General features: G+C 47.8%; 1 protein-coding gene across 3 annotated transcripts in view; it reads right to left on the bottom strand.

Annotated features, from left to right (window-relative positions):
• Window positions 1-16,313, bottom strand: part of PCBP3 (poly(rC) binding protein 3) — a 246,375-nt gene that overhangs the window by 51,869 nt on the left and 178,193 nt on the right. For 2 of the 3 annotated variants that reach the window (XM_055313452.1, XM_055313455.1), the window contains exon 3: window positions 4,523-4,654. In XM_055313452.1, coding sequence (XP_055169427.1) covers window positions 4,523-4,532 — 10 coding nt within the window. In that variant the 5' untranslated portion in view covers window positions 4,533-4,654. Of the gene's footprint in view, window positions 1-4,522; window positions 4,655-10,700; window positions 10,815-16,313 lie in introns of those variants that run through there. The other variant, XM_055313454.1, reaches the window with a different exon arrangement.

Raw genomic sequence — 16,313 nt, 5'->3', positions numbered from 1 at the left:
TGGCCGGAGCGGCCTCCCCCGGCCCCGGCGCCCCTTACCTCAGAACAAAGCAGCTCCGGGAGGTCGGGAAGGGCCGGCTGGATGCGGCTATCGGGCAGATGGCCACCCTCCTCGTCTAGAGAAGATAAAATGCTAAAGGAGAAAAATCAGAGTGGGTTTTGTCCTAACCAAAGGAGGCTACAAATCCCATTGGCCTCGGGTTGGAAACCTCGTGACATGGGACCGGGCACATGTGACCTACTTTTCGCCCAACTCCCCTCATTCCGTTGGAGGGGTGCACCCGGCGCGGATGTGCTGTCATTTCAATGACTCCTTCCCCCAAACAGGGGCCAGCGCACAAACCGGCATGCCTGCAGGACATGGGCCACAGCAGCTCAGCCCTCGGAGAGGGAGACGTGGGTGGGCCCCAGCGACGGGGACGCAGCTCCTGCGGCCTGAGCTGTCACTGCTGCTGTCAGCCGTCTGCCGCGCTCGGGCCTTGCACGAAGCTGGTCCTGTTGGAGCCCTTGCGTCCTGGGATTGCGGGATGAGGTGCCTGAAGCAGCACCAGTTGCAAATTCTCTCCTTTCCCTGCTATTTATTTATTTATTTAATTTATTTATTTATTTAGGTGACCTAGAGCTGCTAGGTCCAGGCCTAGAAGCAGGCTGCACACAGAAGCTCAGAAATGCGTGAGCGCTGCGTGTCCTTGCGAGCCATCCCGATGCAGGGCTCTGGCACGGGCAGCGCGGACGGGAGGGCGGACGCAGCCCCGTGAGAGGCGGTGGGGAGTGTGCCGGCCTCCCATCCGGGCGGGCACCTCTGCCCCCGAGCAGGAGAAAGTCGCCCGCAGTCCACCTCTCACCCCCGTTAGCTCAGCATCTCACGTGAAATCAGACGCCGACAAATGATAAAAACACGTAACAGGCAGGAGTAAAAACGTGGGTGCAGGGAGGGGTCACTGGGCTGTGAGGACAGGCTCCGAACAACAAAGGTGCCGAGAAAGTGGACGCATGCGGGTTCCCCTGACCAGAGTCAGCCTGGTTATTCGTTATAGGGGAAAAATTTAAAATAGCGCAGATATTTGGAAGTTCATTACAGAAAGAAATAGAAAATGCATTTATGCAAAAAGTAACCCATAATGTCATTACTCGGAAAGACCAGCAGTGCTGGTGGGGTATCTGGAGGTCCACCCAGACTTTTGTCTAGGAAGTGTTGTGTCACTATATTTTTTAATAAAAACAGGACCAAACCACCCACATTTGTCCTATTTTTTCTCATTTGACATTACACATCAAATATTTTTCTATGTCAACATATTTAAATCTACATAGCAATTGATCAAATTCCCCATGGCATTTTTACCATTCTTATTATGCATAAAATTTGATCAATTTTTATGTAGAAAAATGGAACCAATATGTAATGCTTCTATTTCCAGGATTTTTACGTTGTTACGTGTGTTTTTAAAGGTTTTTATTTGAGAGAGGGAGAGCACACCAACAGGGAGGAGTAGCGGAGGCAGAGGGAGAAGCAGGCTCCGTGGGATTCGATCCCAGGACCCCAGGGATCGTGACCTGAGCCGAAGGCAGACGTTTCACCGACGGAGCCATCCAGGCGCCCCGAGCTGTGATATTAAAGAATGTTTCCACAATCCTCCTCCTGCCCCTCAGAACCCATATTTACAGATATTGTTCCTGGCTGGGAGGAGACAGATGCTTAAACCTCGGCCCAAAGTGACAAACTGGCTCAGCCCGTGACGCTGCCACGATGCGGGCGGCTCCCTGCGCTCCCCCCAGCCGGGGCAGCTCTGTCATCACTCACTGACTGAGCCCCGAGTCCCGGGGACGCCAGTCGCTAGTGGCCGAGCAAGCAGGAGGGCGCAGACAGCCCTGCCACGTGTCTGGCCCCGCCGGCGAATTCCCACCTTGCAGCGGGTCTCCGTGGAGGATCCGTCCTCACTCCCTGACAGATGAGGGAAGGGGCAGCACAGTGACGCAGGGCTCACTCCCGGTCCTATAGTTCGGGTCATGGAAGCCCGGGCTCTTGCCCACTGGTCCCCAAGAGTGTCCAGTGCCAGTGAGAGCCTGGGGAGGACCCGACGCTGGCCGGCGGGTCTGGCCAGGGCAGGCTCAGCCCTTGACAGGCAGGTCTGGTGCAAGGTAAGCAAGCGGCCAGCGAGGCCGGCCATCCAGGGGACGGAAGGAGAGGTGGTTGCCGGAAGCAGATATACTGCCAAGGGGCACACCTGCCTGTTTTGGGCCAGGTGGGAAGCAGAGAGAGCCCAGCTGGAAAGGAAGCGGCACAAGGAGGGACGTGAAGGACCAGAGTCACCAAAGAGAAGTGGCTGAGGGTGTGGGGGCCATGAAACGGAAGAGGGGGAGGCCCAGAGAAACCAAGGGACGAGGGCACCCCAGGTGCCAGGGGCAGCCGAGAGAAACCAGGCCAGGCGAGAAGTGAGGACGTGGCTTGGGCAGTTGCAGGGTGGAGGGCGCATCGCAAATGGAGTGGGGGGCCTGCCTGTGAGCACCACACGCCCAGGGGCTGGCCAGCTGCAGGCATTTGGGGCCTTTGGGTTCACTGGGACATGGTGGGCTCAGTGGCCAGTCACCTCCCAGATGGTGCGGGTTTCCTGTTCTCGTGGATTCCTCCCGCTGCCTCTGCAGCCACGTCCCATGCCTGAGCATCGAGCACACGAGTACCTGGCAAACGCAGCCGAGGCGGGGGGCAGGGGGCAGGCTGACGAGCGGCGCAGACCTCCCCAACCTGCATCCGTTCCGGCCGGAAAAGAGGCAGAGAGTCCCGTGTGGGCCCCTCTCGGCTCCCAGTGTCGGGGAGGGGCAGCCCGGCTCCCAGTCACGGACATTCAGCCCAGGCACCTGGACGCTGAAATGGTCTCAACTGTCCTCCGTGGGAAGAAGGAAAGAGCAAAACCGCCCAGGCCGCGGGCTGGTGGAAGTGGGTCAAGCGCCACCGGATTAAATGCTGAGCCGCAATTAACCGACCGATCGGCCCAGACAGACAACCGTGGGGGTGACAGCAGCTGGGCTGAGGACAACGTGGGGAGCAGCCGGTGCCCTTATTACTAGGCTCCCTGACGTTTAGAAGATCGTGATTCTCTGACAAGCGCCCGGGGGTACGTTAACTCAGAACCTATGCGATGTTTGCGGGTGACCGTGGACTGCTGCACTATACAGCTTCGAGATTCTCGGTGCTGCCCCCGTGTCTCCAGGTGAGGAAGGCACCCTAGAACGTGTTCTCAAGGCCTGAGCAAAGCCCGTGTAACATAAACACACACGTGAATCAATTAGAACCAGCCTGGGGACGACCGAGGCCCATGTGCCATGGAAGGAACTGGAGGCCTCAGGCTGAGGCCAGAGAAAGTCGGCTCCTGCAGGTGTAGAACCCGTAAGGCCCGGCAAAGAGAATGCGGACCTCAGGGTCCTGGAGCACACAGGGGCACAGAACACACATGCTCTTGCACTCGTGCACACACCTCGCACTCCTAGTCACATGCACACACACTGCACCCGCTCCTGCACACATGCTCCTGGGCGCACGCATGCACACATGCTGGACACACATGATCCTATAACCATGTACACAGGCACTGTGCACACGGGCACACTGCCCCCCTCCTGGACACACATGCACACACACTCTGCATGCGTGCACCTTCCCCACACATACTCCTACACGCATGCTCCTGTGTAACCATGCACACACGTGCTCCTACCCCTCTATGTGTGTGCTCCTGCCCATGCACACCCACACACATGGTGCTGCACCCTTGCACACGCGGGAAGACTGTCAGTAGGGCCAGGCTAGCATGTAGTGCTTAGCACAGGGGCCCTGCATGTGGCTGGCACTCATTTATGGGGGATCCAATAAACGAGGTGACGACAGACCCAGCTCTTCGGAGTCCCCACCCAGCATTCTTTAGAAAATGGTGGGAAGAGGGACAGAGGTGTAAAAGCAAGGAATGCTTAGGGGAAAACAGCTCTGAGGGCTCCCATCCTCCTCAAACATGCAAGGGGGAAAGCCATGGGTTAATGTGCTGTCTCAGCTTAGACCTGCTTCTCTCTCTCTTTTTTTTTTTTTTTTAATTTTTATTTATTTACGATAGTCACAGAGAGACAGAGAGAGAGAGAGAGAAGCAGAGACACAGGCAGAGGGAGAAGCAGGCTCCATGCACCGGGAGCCCGACGTGGGACTCGATCCCGGGTCTCCAGGATCGCGCCCTGGGCCAAAGGCAGCTAAACCGCTAAACCGCTGTGCCACCCAGGGATCCCTAGACCTGCTTCTCAAACTCCACCTCAACTCTGGAGTCAGCCAGGAAAGCTATTTACTCCTACACGACCACACGCGCATCCACTGCCTTTCTCTGTTAAACTTCCTGGCGCTGCTCCCCAGGGATACCATGCTGTGGGCAGAAGAGGGCCAACCGCATACTGCCTCGCTGTTCTCAGGGCTGACCCTGATCTTGTTACCCGTGTTCCAGGGAAACAGAGGAGCGAACAAAACATACTTTACAGTCACTCACCTTCCCCCATAAGCAGGCTCTAAGAGTCAGAGCAGATCCATAGACGGCAAGTGTTCACGCTTACAGTGACTTAGAGCATCATAGCTGGAACCGGTGAGTGACACGGCTGACTGTGTCCCGGGGCTCACCTACCTAAAACACAGAACACAGGGCATGTGAGTGTGCACGTTCGAGACCCTGCCCATCAGCACGGGGAGCCTCCGCAGCACGGTTTCTTGCTTCCGACACAGCAGTAGACATGTCTTCAGCACTGGACAAGTATACGGCATGTGTGGGACACGGAGACGGAACGCCGTGAGACCCTGTTCTGGGAATACTGCTCCATTTACCCCAAATGAGGCAGCTCTAGACGTGAGGAGGCTTCCATTTTATAAATGACAAGTCCAAAAGAAGCTTTTTGGTGAAACTATATCAACTTTTGAGGATGTAAATGATACAGTCAACCTTCTACTGACAGTGCTTAGTCCCGTTCTCTCCCTCTCCTCCCGCCCCACTGATTTAAGAACAGCTTTCATGAAATTACACATTAGCCCAAATGCATTGTGGTTTCCCATTCTCACAGGAAACGTAATCATGCTGTCCATCCTGCCCCTCCGGCCCCATGTCTTGGCGCACGTTCTCGTCCAGGCAGACCTGCCCCCCAGGCCGCCCACTGGTTTTCCAGAGAGTATCAGTTTTGCCCGAGTCTAAGTTTCCTGACTATTTACTTTTTAAATTCACTTTGGTTGCCCAAATTGGAAATTTAATCCCCCGTCACAAGTACCCATTTTTGAACATTATCCTCTTTGCTGCGTTATAATTCTATTCCATAAGCGTGTATTTATAGTCTCTATGAATTGTTACAGACATCTTAAAAGGCTTATTTACAACAGCATCCAACACTTGGAATTGTGAGGTCATAGCACCAAAAATAACTAGAGACCTTTATTCAATGTCTTTGCTTTTCTCCAAGTCAGTCAGGTAACCACTTTAGGCAATGAACCACAGCACTGACTGCTTTGTTCCAAGCTAAAATGTGTCGTCCATGTAATACACTGTCGTTCATAGTAGAACAAACTGGAAAACACCAAATTCAAGGAGATTTCAGGAAAGGTACTATTAAGAATCTCCATCTTGGGGATCCCTGGGTGGCTCAGCGGTTTAGCGCCTGCCTTTGGCCCAGGGCGTGATCCTGGAGACCCGGGATCGAGTCCCACATCGGGCTCCCGGTGCATGGAGCCTGCTTCTCCCTCCTCCTGTGTCTCTGCCTCTCTCTCTATCATAAATAAATAAATAAATAAATAAATAAATAAGTCTTTAAAAAAAAAAGAATCTCCAAGAATCTCCATCGTGATTGGTAGAGAGGCTAGTATCTGTTGAGTTAGGTCTTAAAGTCAGTAAGTGGGAATTCATCAGAAAGCAAAGGAAATATTTTAAACAGGGATGCCACGACAGTTCAATGGGGAAAGAATAGTTTTTGCAACACATGGTTCTGGGAAAACTAGATGACCACTTGCAAAGAACGACCCTTCAAATCGTACAAACACTAAGTCAAAGTGGACCAAAGACCTAGACTTAGGAGCTAAAAGTACAAACGCTTACAGAAAATATTGGGAAACAAATCTTTACGACACTGGATTTGGAAATGAGGATTTTATGGATACAACACCAAAAAGCACAGGCAACAACCAAAATTAAGAGCTTTTGTGCATCAAAGGGCATTAAGAAGAGAGAAAATACAATCAGCAGAATAGGAGAAAATACTTGCAAATCATGTATCTGAGAAAGGATTACTAACCAGACCATATAGAGAACTTTTGCAACTCAACAATAAAAAAAAAAATTCTTTTTCTTTTTTTTTTAAGATTTTATTTATTTATTTATTCATAGAGACACACAGAGAGAAAGGCAGAGACACAGGCAGAGGGAGAAGCAGGCTCCATGCAGGGAGCCCGACGGGGGACTCGATCCTGGGTCTCCAGGATCACACCCCGGGCTGCAGGCGGCGTCAAACCGCTGCACCACCGGGGCTGCCCCTAAAAGAAATTTTTCAATGTGCAGAGGATGTGCATATGTATTTCTCTAAGGAGGATGGACAAACAGCCAAATAAGGACATGAAAAGATGCTCAACACCATTAGTCATTAGAGCAATACAGATGAAAACCACCATGAGATACTATTTTACCCCACGTAGGACGGCAATAATAGTGATAATAGTAGCAACAATGATGATATTGATAATAGTGAGGAGGAGGAGGAGGAAAAGAAAGAAGAAAAACAGAACATTATAAATGTCAGCCAGGATATGGGGAAACTGGAGCCCTCATACACTGCTGGTGGAAATACGAAATGGTGCAGCCACTCTGTTATATAGTCTCACAGCTTGTCAAAACGTTAAACCAGTTAACATATGACCTGGCGATTCCACTCCTAAGTATCTACACATGAGAAATAAAATAAAATAAAATCACACGTTCACACAAAAACTTGCACATGAAATTCATGGCAGCCGAAGAGTGGAAACAACCCAAATGGCCATCACTTGATGGAGGGATAGACCAAATGTGGTCTAGCCACACGATGGGATATCATTTTGTCACACGAAAACGGAGTGAAGCCTTCAAAATGCAACATAGATGAACCTGGGAGACACGGATGCTGCGTGAGAGAAGCCAGACACGGAAAACCACATAACGGTACGGTCCCAAGTAGATGAGATGCTGGAAAGGCGAATCACAGAGACAGGAAGTAGACTCAAGGCTCCCAGGGTGAGGAAAGGCAAAGGGGACTAGTGATGTGACTAGTGATGTGTATGGGCTTCCTTTGGGGTGATGAAATGTCCTGTAGACAGACAGTGGTGATGACGGCACACCTTTGTGAATATACTAGAAACTGCTAAAATGTAGGCTTTAAAAGCATGGAGTTTATGGTGTGTGAATTATACTCAATTAAAAAAAAAAAAAAACCAAAGGCGGGGCATGTGGGTGGCTCAGCGGGTGAAGTGTCTGCCTTCGGCTCAGGTCATGATCTCAGGGTCCCGGGTTCGAGTCCCATGTCAGGCTCCCTGCTCAGTGGGGAGTCTGCTTCTCTCTCTGCCCCGCCCCCCCTGCCCAAGCTTTCTTGCTCTCATAAATAAGGTCTTTTTTTAAAAAACAAAAAAAGGCAATCAATACTCAAAAGTTAAAAAAAAAAAAAGTAAAGAGAGAAACCTCCCATGAAATTGCAGAATTAATGTGCATTTGCTCAGTAACACAAAATAAAAAGGCACAGACTCAGAAGTACTGAAAAGTCAGGAGGAGAGAGAACAAGCAACACAGTCCTGGCATCTGGGAAGCGTGTGACGATGTGGTAGATAATGTGGCAAAGCCTGGAAAGCTGAGACCCACACCTTTAAGGGAAGAGGCGACTGGACGCCACCAACTCACGCACACATTCCAGAGTGTCTGCAGAGGGAAGGGCCAGAGGCAGGGGAGTAAAAGCGGGTAGTAAGTAGAATTTTCCATGAGGCATCTGGCCCCAGAAATCCTCTGGCTCTTTTCTTCCAGGGACAACGGGAGGTTTCGCCTCTGCAGAGGGTGACTCATCCGGGACGCGGACTCAATGACAAGCGGTTCTGAGGACAGCTCAACGCCAAAATTAAAGCAGGAGCATTACACGGGAGACGACCAGTGGAACAGTGAGGACTCCTGCCCCCCCCCCCCCCGGGGCGATCCGAAATCTAGCAGGATTAGGATCTCAGTGAGTTGCACAAAACAGCAACAGTGGGGATGGCAGGCTCTGGTAAGAATGTCATAAAACCAGAAATCAGTGAACTTTACCCAAAGGACATTCCACTTGCAACTCCTAACGTTCTAGATGTATCTAGAGGGAGTTGGTTTACTTAATATATATGGCCCTGACACGTCACTACACTGGTAGGAAAGACAAGGAGACCAGAAATCTTTAAAGAAACGACAAATTTGCTTCGTTGTGGATGGACCTGGAGGGTGTTATGCTGAGTGAAATAAGTCAGTTGGAGGAGGACAAACATTCTATGGTCTCATTCATTTGGGGGATATAAAAAATAGTGAAAGGGAATAAAGGGGAAAGGAGAAAAAATCAGGGGAAATATCAGAGAGGGAGACAGAACATGAGAGACTCCTCACTCTGGGAAACGAACTAGGGGTGGTGGAAGGGGATGGGATGAGCACTGGGTGTTATTCTATATGTTGGCAAATTGAACTCCAATAAAAAATGAATTTTAAAAAAAATAATAAAATAAAGTGGTGTGACAGCCAGTCCCATTCTTGCAACGACCCGCTTCTTCCACCCCCAGCAGCAGCACGTCGGGGGGCCGGGGACACCCCGCGGCCTGCACTGTCCGAGGGAACGAGGGAACGACGACGCTGCCGCTGCCGCTCTCCCTTCAAAGCACGGTGGCGGTGAGGACGGGAGGGAGCCGGGGACCAGCGACAGCGAGGGACGGATCCCTCTCCTCACCTCCGCGGCCTTCCCTCGCGCGCAACCCTCTCAGCCACAACAGGAGCGACGGTGTCAACGCCTGGCTGAACGGGCCGCCACGCCACGGCGAATCAGCTTCCAAGGATGAGGCCCCAGGGACGTCACTGCCCCTTCTGGCACGGTCCAGACAAAGGAAGCCCATTCCGCTGCAAAGCACACACGTGTACGCACACACTCACACACGTGTGCGTGCGGCGTAAGCGGCTCGGGCTGTTCTCTGCGTCGGTGAGCGGCCTGGGCTCCCCCAGGGGGTTTGCGGCGTCAGACCACGGGAGGCCACGGGCTACCCCACCTGCTTCGCGGGGCTTCCTGCAGGAGCGGGGAGGAGGGAGGGAGGCCGTGGGGGGCAGCGCAGGAGCCACCCCGGGAGGGTGAGAACGGGCCTCGGGGGGCTGAGACACAAAGGGGCCAAGCGGGCGAAGACGGTAAATCCTGACACTGAACACAGTCGGCTCCGCTGTGGGCCGGGAGGGACGGGAGGGAAGTCGGGAGAAAGTTTAGGAGCCTGGGCCATAATCCAGCCCGGAGCAACGGGACCGGCCGTGGCCGTGGGCGCGGGGGCGGGACAGATGCTGCGGGGGCCCATCCCTGCGGCTCCGGTCCGGGGGGACCTCACGCCAGACCGCGTGCACGGCATGGGAGACGCCAGCACGGCTCTCAGGAGCAGCCCACACCGGCTCAGGGAAATCCAATGAAGATGCCGCCGCACGACCTCACGGACACCGCGCGGTGCGTGTGTGACCCTCGGAGCTTCCGCGCTCCCCTCAGGCTCTCGGGGACCCAAACTGGCCATGCCCCAGCTCACAGTGCAAGTTTCAACAAATTTTGAAGACACGGAATCAAACAGACTATGCTCTCCACCCATTAGGCAACTGAATTAGAAACCATTAGCAAAAGGATAGCTTTATAATTCCCCCGAACATAACATCTTTTAAAAGCTTCTGGGGGCGCCTGGGTGTCTCAGGTGGTTGAGTATTCAACCCTTGACTCTGGCTCAGGTCATGATCTCAGGGTCATGGGGTCAAGCCCCACTAGGAGCCACTTGCCCTCTGCCCTTCCCTACCCTGCTAGGATACACACACTCTCTCTCTCTCAAAAAACAAAAAACAAAAAACAAAAACATTAAAAGAAAAGCTTCTAAATAAGAAATGGATGCAATGACACAATGAAACTAGAAAATAACTAGACCAATAAACTTGCAACATGCCGAACTTTGTGGCAAGTGGCGACCGTAGAATTTACAGTCTTAAAAGCCTGTGTTAGGAATAAACAGAGAACAAAAGTCAGCGAGTAAAGAAATTCAACTTAAGAATTTAGAAAATAGCAGAAAGCATCCACAGAAAATACAAAGAATGTAATAACAAAGAATAGGTCTGAAGAAAAGACATGAGCCCATTGAGAAAATGAACAACTATAAAATTTACTTCTTCAAAAAAGGTCTAGGTATACACAGCCCTCTGATGACACTGATGAGGGAAAATAATTAAGAGGGCACAGATGGTGTCAGAGGCTACAAGGAGGACCAGGCCTCTGGTCGTGGACATGACCGAGCAGCCACCGCGCTCCCGTTCTTCCTGCCGAGCACAACTAACTGGACGCCAAACACAAAACAAACAAGGAAAACCCGGGCAAGCAGGGGGAGGCAGGCAGGCTGCCAGGATGGTCAGGATTTGAGGAATGACGCGGCGGTGAGCTCACCACTTCATTTTGTTTCATCTCGTTTCCCTCCTGTATATTCCAAACTGGTCACTGGAAAAGCCTGCAACCTAAAAATGCTGCAGGACACAGAAAAACAAGTCTCATGAAATGTCTGCTCTCTCTCCAGGCCAAGGACTGGGACAGGAAGCCGAGGCAGCCAGGCAGCCTCTGCCCTCGCAGGCAGGCGGCGACCAAGGAAACAGCCCTCCCTGCCCCCGTGCAAAGAGGTGCAAAGAGGCTGGCCTGGGAGCTTAGCCTCCCCTGCCTGGCAGTACCAAGCACCCGCCCCCAGGTGTCCTGGGACCGAGGGAGGGGCCTGGACCTCCACCCCAGTCCGCTGTGAGCAGGGTGCCCCCTTGTGGGGTCGGCAGAGGCCTCCTAAGACAGATTTCACGGATACCCCAACGCGATAGCCAACGTACTCAGGATACGAAGGAAAATCACTTATTGTGCCCCAAACTAGGAAAATCTCAACATGAAAAAGGAAAGAAAATCAGTAAGTGCTGAACATGCTCAGGGCACATCTCTAAAAACCCACAGAGAAACAGGAGCTATGAAGAACAACCAGCAAACTACCAAAAATCAACCAAAATGAAATCATCAATCTCAATATCCCTATAACCACTAAAGAAATTGAATTTGTAATAAAAAGCTACAGAAAAAGGAATCTCCAGGGCCAGATGGTTTCACTGGAGAATTTTAACATTTAAAGAAGAACGAACACCAACCTGAGACAATCCTTTAGAGAAAACAGATGGAGAATTCTTCCCAACTCATTTTGTGAGGTCGCCATCACCCTGATACCAAAAGCAAAGCAATGTGCCCTATGGACATAGACGCAAATAAACTAAAACAACTTTTTAATTGGCAAAACGAATCCAGGAATGTACAGAAGATTTATACACCAGGACCAAGTAGGGTTTATCCAGGGATGCAAGGCTGGCTCCACAAGAAAAAGTCAATCAATATAATCCACTGTATCTATAAAACCCATATGATCATATAAATTGATGCATAAAAAGCATCTAACAAAATTCAACTTATTCACAATAAAAAATACCAGCGAATTAAGGACACAAGAAAATTACCACAACCTGATAAACAGCATCTATGAAACCTAGAGCTAACATCATACCTAATGTTGATAAGCTGGATGCTCTGCCCTACAGCTGGGCACAGGGCAAGGCTGTGCACAGTCACGACTCTTATCCAGGATGCTGTGGGTTCCAGCCACTGTCATAGGCAAGAAAAATAAATCAGAGACCTACAGGCTGGAAAAGAAGAACTAAACTATCTCTATTTGCAAATGATAGTTTTCTACCTAGAAAATCCCAAGGAATCTACACAACAAACCCCCTAGCACTGATAAGTGAGTTCAGAAAGGCAGAGTATAAGAATAATACACAAAAATTAACTGTATTTTCTAGATACTAACAGTGAACTCACATAAACCAAAACTTAAAACACAGTATCATTTAAAATAATTCAAAATAAAATGAATTACTTATATACACTTAAGATATACAGGATCTGTTATCCTGGAAACTGTGAAATGCTGATAAAGTAAATTTCAAAAACCTAAGTAAATGGAGAGACACATTATATCCATGGATTGGAAGACTCAACATAGTAAAAATATCAGTTCTCTCCAAATTGATCTAAATGTTCAGTGCAATTCTTTTAAAAATCCCAGCAACTGGGTGGCTCAGTTGTTAAGCATCTGACTCTTGATCCTAGCTTAGGTCTGGATCTCAGGGTTGTGAGTTCAGGTCCCACAATGGGCTTCATGCTACTATTTAAATAATTTTTTTAAAAAATCCCAGCAATGATTTGTAGACATAAATGAGCTTATTATAAAACCTATACAGAAAGGCGCAGACCATAGAGTAGCTTTAAAAGCCTTGGGAAAAAAAGAATAAAGCAAAAAGAATCACTCAATGCAAGAATAAGTCTGAATCTGTAACTACAGTTTTCAAGATAGCACAGACCAATAGAATAGACTAGAGAACCTAGAAATAAACCCACCCAAATATGCCCAACTGATTTTTGACAAAGTGGAAAAACAATTCAATGAAGAAAAAAGTAGTCTTTTCAACAAATGGATTTCAGACAATTGAATAGGCAATAAAATGAACCCTGATTCAGGTCTCACGCCTTACACAAACATTAACTCAAAATGGATGATAGACATATATATAAAACAAGAAACTAAAACCTTTAGGAAAAAAAGCAAAGGAGAAAAATCTTCAGAATCTAGGGTAAGCGGAGTCCTTAGACTTGACACAGAAGGCATGATCTGTGAAAGGGAAAATCAATAGATTGGACTTCATGAAAATCAAAAACATTTGCTATGCAAAATCCCCTGTTAAGACAATGAAGACAAACTATAAACTGGGAGAAAATATTTGCAAACCACGTATCCAGCAAAAGACTAGCATACAGAATATATGAAGCATACTCAAAACTCAACAATTCTTTTAAAAATCAATTAGAGGGGCACCTGGGTGGCTCAGGGGTGGAGCGTCTGCTTTTGGCTCAGGGCGTGATCCTGGGGTCCTGGGAGCGAGTCCCACATTGGGCTCCCTGCAGGGAGCCTGCTTCTCCCTCTGCCTATGCCTCTGCCCCTCTCTCTCTCTCTCTCTCTCTCTCTCTCTCTCTCATGAATAAATAACTGAAATCTTTAAAAAAAACTTGTTTAAAAAAATCAATTAGAAAATTGGGGCACCTGGGTGGCTCAGTCATTAAGGGTCCAACTCTTGATTTCAGCCAGGTCATGATCTCAGGGTCCTGGGGTTGAGCCTTATGTTGGGTCCACAACTCAGCATGGAGTCTGCTTAAGGATTCACTCCCTTTTCCTCTACTCTTCCCCTACTCTCACATGCCTGCTTTCTCTCTCTCTTTCTCTCAAATAAAAAAAAATATATATATATATAGAGAGAGAGAGAGAAAGAAGGAAGGAAGGAAGGAAGGAAGGAAAGGAAAGGAAAGGAAAGGAAAGGAAAGGAAAGGAAAGGAAAGGAAAGGAAAGGAAAGGAAAGGAAAGGAAAGGAAAGGAAAAGGAAAGGAAGGAAGGAAATGGCAACACAGGTCTACCTCAAGAACCATGAAAAGTCTCAAATAACCTAGTTCCGCACCTAAAGGGGCTAGAAAAATAACAATAAATAAGACCTAAAACCAGCAGAAAGAAGATTAGAGCAGAAATAAATGATAAACTATAAATACAGTAAAACATATCAATGAAACCAGGAACTGGTTCTTTGAAAAAAATCAATAAAATTGAAAACCTCTAGCCAGACATACCAAGAAAGGGAATAGATTCAAATAAATAAAATCACAAATGAGAGGGGAGAAATGACAACCCATACCATAAAAATACAAATAATCATAATATCATGAAAAACTATATGCCAAAAAATTAACAACCTAGAAGAAATGGATAAATTCCTGGAAACATACAAACTACAAACACTGAAACAGGAATAAATAGAAAATTTGAACAGATCAATAACCAGTAAAAAAAAACTGAATCAATAGTCAAAAATCTCCCAACAAACAAAAGTCCAGGACCAGATAGCTATACAGGCGAATTCTACCAAACATTTAAATAAGTTAATACCTATTCTTCTTGAACTATTCCAAAAGACAGAAAAGGAAGGAAAACTTCCAAATTCATTCTATGAGGCCAGCTTTACCCTGATTCCAAAAACCAAAGACTCCACTAAAAAAGAAAACTACAGGCCAATATCCCTTATGAACACGGAAGCAAGAATTCTCCGTAAGATGCTAGCAAATCAAATCCAACAGTGTACTCAAAAAGTCATTCACCACCATCAAGTGGGATTTATTCCTGGGCTGAGGGGTGGTTCAATATTCACAAATCAGTCCACGTGATACATCACATCAACACAGAAAAGGGTAAGAACATGTGATAATTTCATAGATGTAGAAAAAGCATGTGACAAAGTACAACATCCATTCATGGTAAAAATCCTTAACAAAGTAGGGATAGAGAGAACATACCTCAACATAATAAAAGCCATAAGTGAAAAACCCCCAGCAAATGTCACACTCAATAGTAAAAACAAAAACAAAAAAACCGAGAGCTTTTCCCCTAAGGTCAGGAACACGACAGCGATGTCCACCCTCACCTCTGTTACTTACCATAGTACCAGAAGTCCTAGCAAAGGCAATCACACAACAAAAAGAAATAAAAGGTAACTGAATCAGCAAGGAAGAAGTAAAACTTTCATTCTTTTCAGACAACATGACACTCTATATAGAAAACCTGAAAGACTCCACTAAAAAGCTGCTAGAACTGATAAACAAATGTGAAGTCACAGGATACAAAATCAACATGCGGAAATCCATTGCATTTCTATATAACAGTAATGAAGCAGAGTAAGTAGAAACTAAGAATCCCGTTTACAATTGCACCAAAAATAGTAAGATACCTAGGAATAAACCTAATAACCAAAGAGGTGAAAGACCTGTACTCCGAAAACTATAAAATACTTATGAAAGAAATTGAAGATGACACAAAGAAATGAAAAGACATTCCAAACTCATGGACTGGAATAACATAACATTAAAATGTCTATCCTATCCAAAGCAATCTCCACATTTATTAATTTATTTATTTAAGAGTTTATTTATTCATGAGAGACACAGGCAGAGGGAGAAGCAGGCTCCCTGCAGGACCTCAGGATCATGACCTGAGCCGAAGGCAGACGCTCAACCACTGAGCCACCAGGCATCCCCAATCTCCACATTTAATGCAATCCCTATCAAAATGCCAACAGTATTTTTCACAGAACTGGAACAAACAATCCCAAAATTTGTATAGAAACAGAAAAGACCCAGGTGGCCCCGATGGCTTGGCGGTTTAGCGCTGCCTTCAGCCCAGGGCGTGATCCTGGAGTCCTGGGATCGAGTCCCACGTCAGGCTCCCTGCATGGAGCCTGCTTCTCCCTCTGCCTGTGTCTGTGCCCCTCTCTTTGTTTCTAATAAATAAAATCTTAAAAAAAAAAAAGAAATAGAAAAGACCCGGAATAATCAAAGTAATCTTGAAAAAGAAAAGCAAGAGTCATCACAATTCTGGATTTCAAATTACATTACAAAGCCATAATAATCAAACTGTATGGCACTGGCACAAAAATAGACACATAGATCAATGGAACAGAACACAGAACCCAGAAATGATTCCACGATTACATGGTCAGTTAATCTCTGACAGGGAAGGACAGACTATCCAATGGGAAAAGGATCATCTCTTCAACAAATGGTGTTGGGAAAACTGGGCAGCTACAGGCAAAGGAATGAAACTATACAAAGTAAATTCAAAGTGGGGTAAAGACCTAAATATGAGACAGGAAACCATAAAAATCTTAGGAGAGAACATAAGCAGTAACCTCTCAGATATCAGCCATATCTGAGGCACAACATTTTCTAGATATGTCTCCTGAGGCAAGGGAAACAAAAGCAAAAATAAACTATTGGGACTTCATCAAAATAAAGAGCTTTTCTGGGACGCCTGGATGGCTCAGCAGTTGAGCGTCTGCCGTCAGCTCAGGGCGTGATCCCGGGGTCCGGGATTGTGTCCCGCATCAGACTCCC

This window comes from Nyctereutes procyonoides, unplaced genomic scaffold (genome assembly GCF_905146905.1).
Source record: "Nyctereutes procyonoides isolate TBG_1078 unplaced genomic scaffold, NYPRO_anot_genome, whole genome shotgun sequence".
Taxonomy (NCBI): Eukaryota; Metazoa; Chordata; class Mammalia; order Carnivora; family Canidae; genus Nyctereutes; species Nyctereutes procyonoides.
This window is presented reverse-complemented; position numbering and strand designations above follow the sequence as displayed.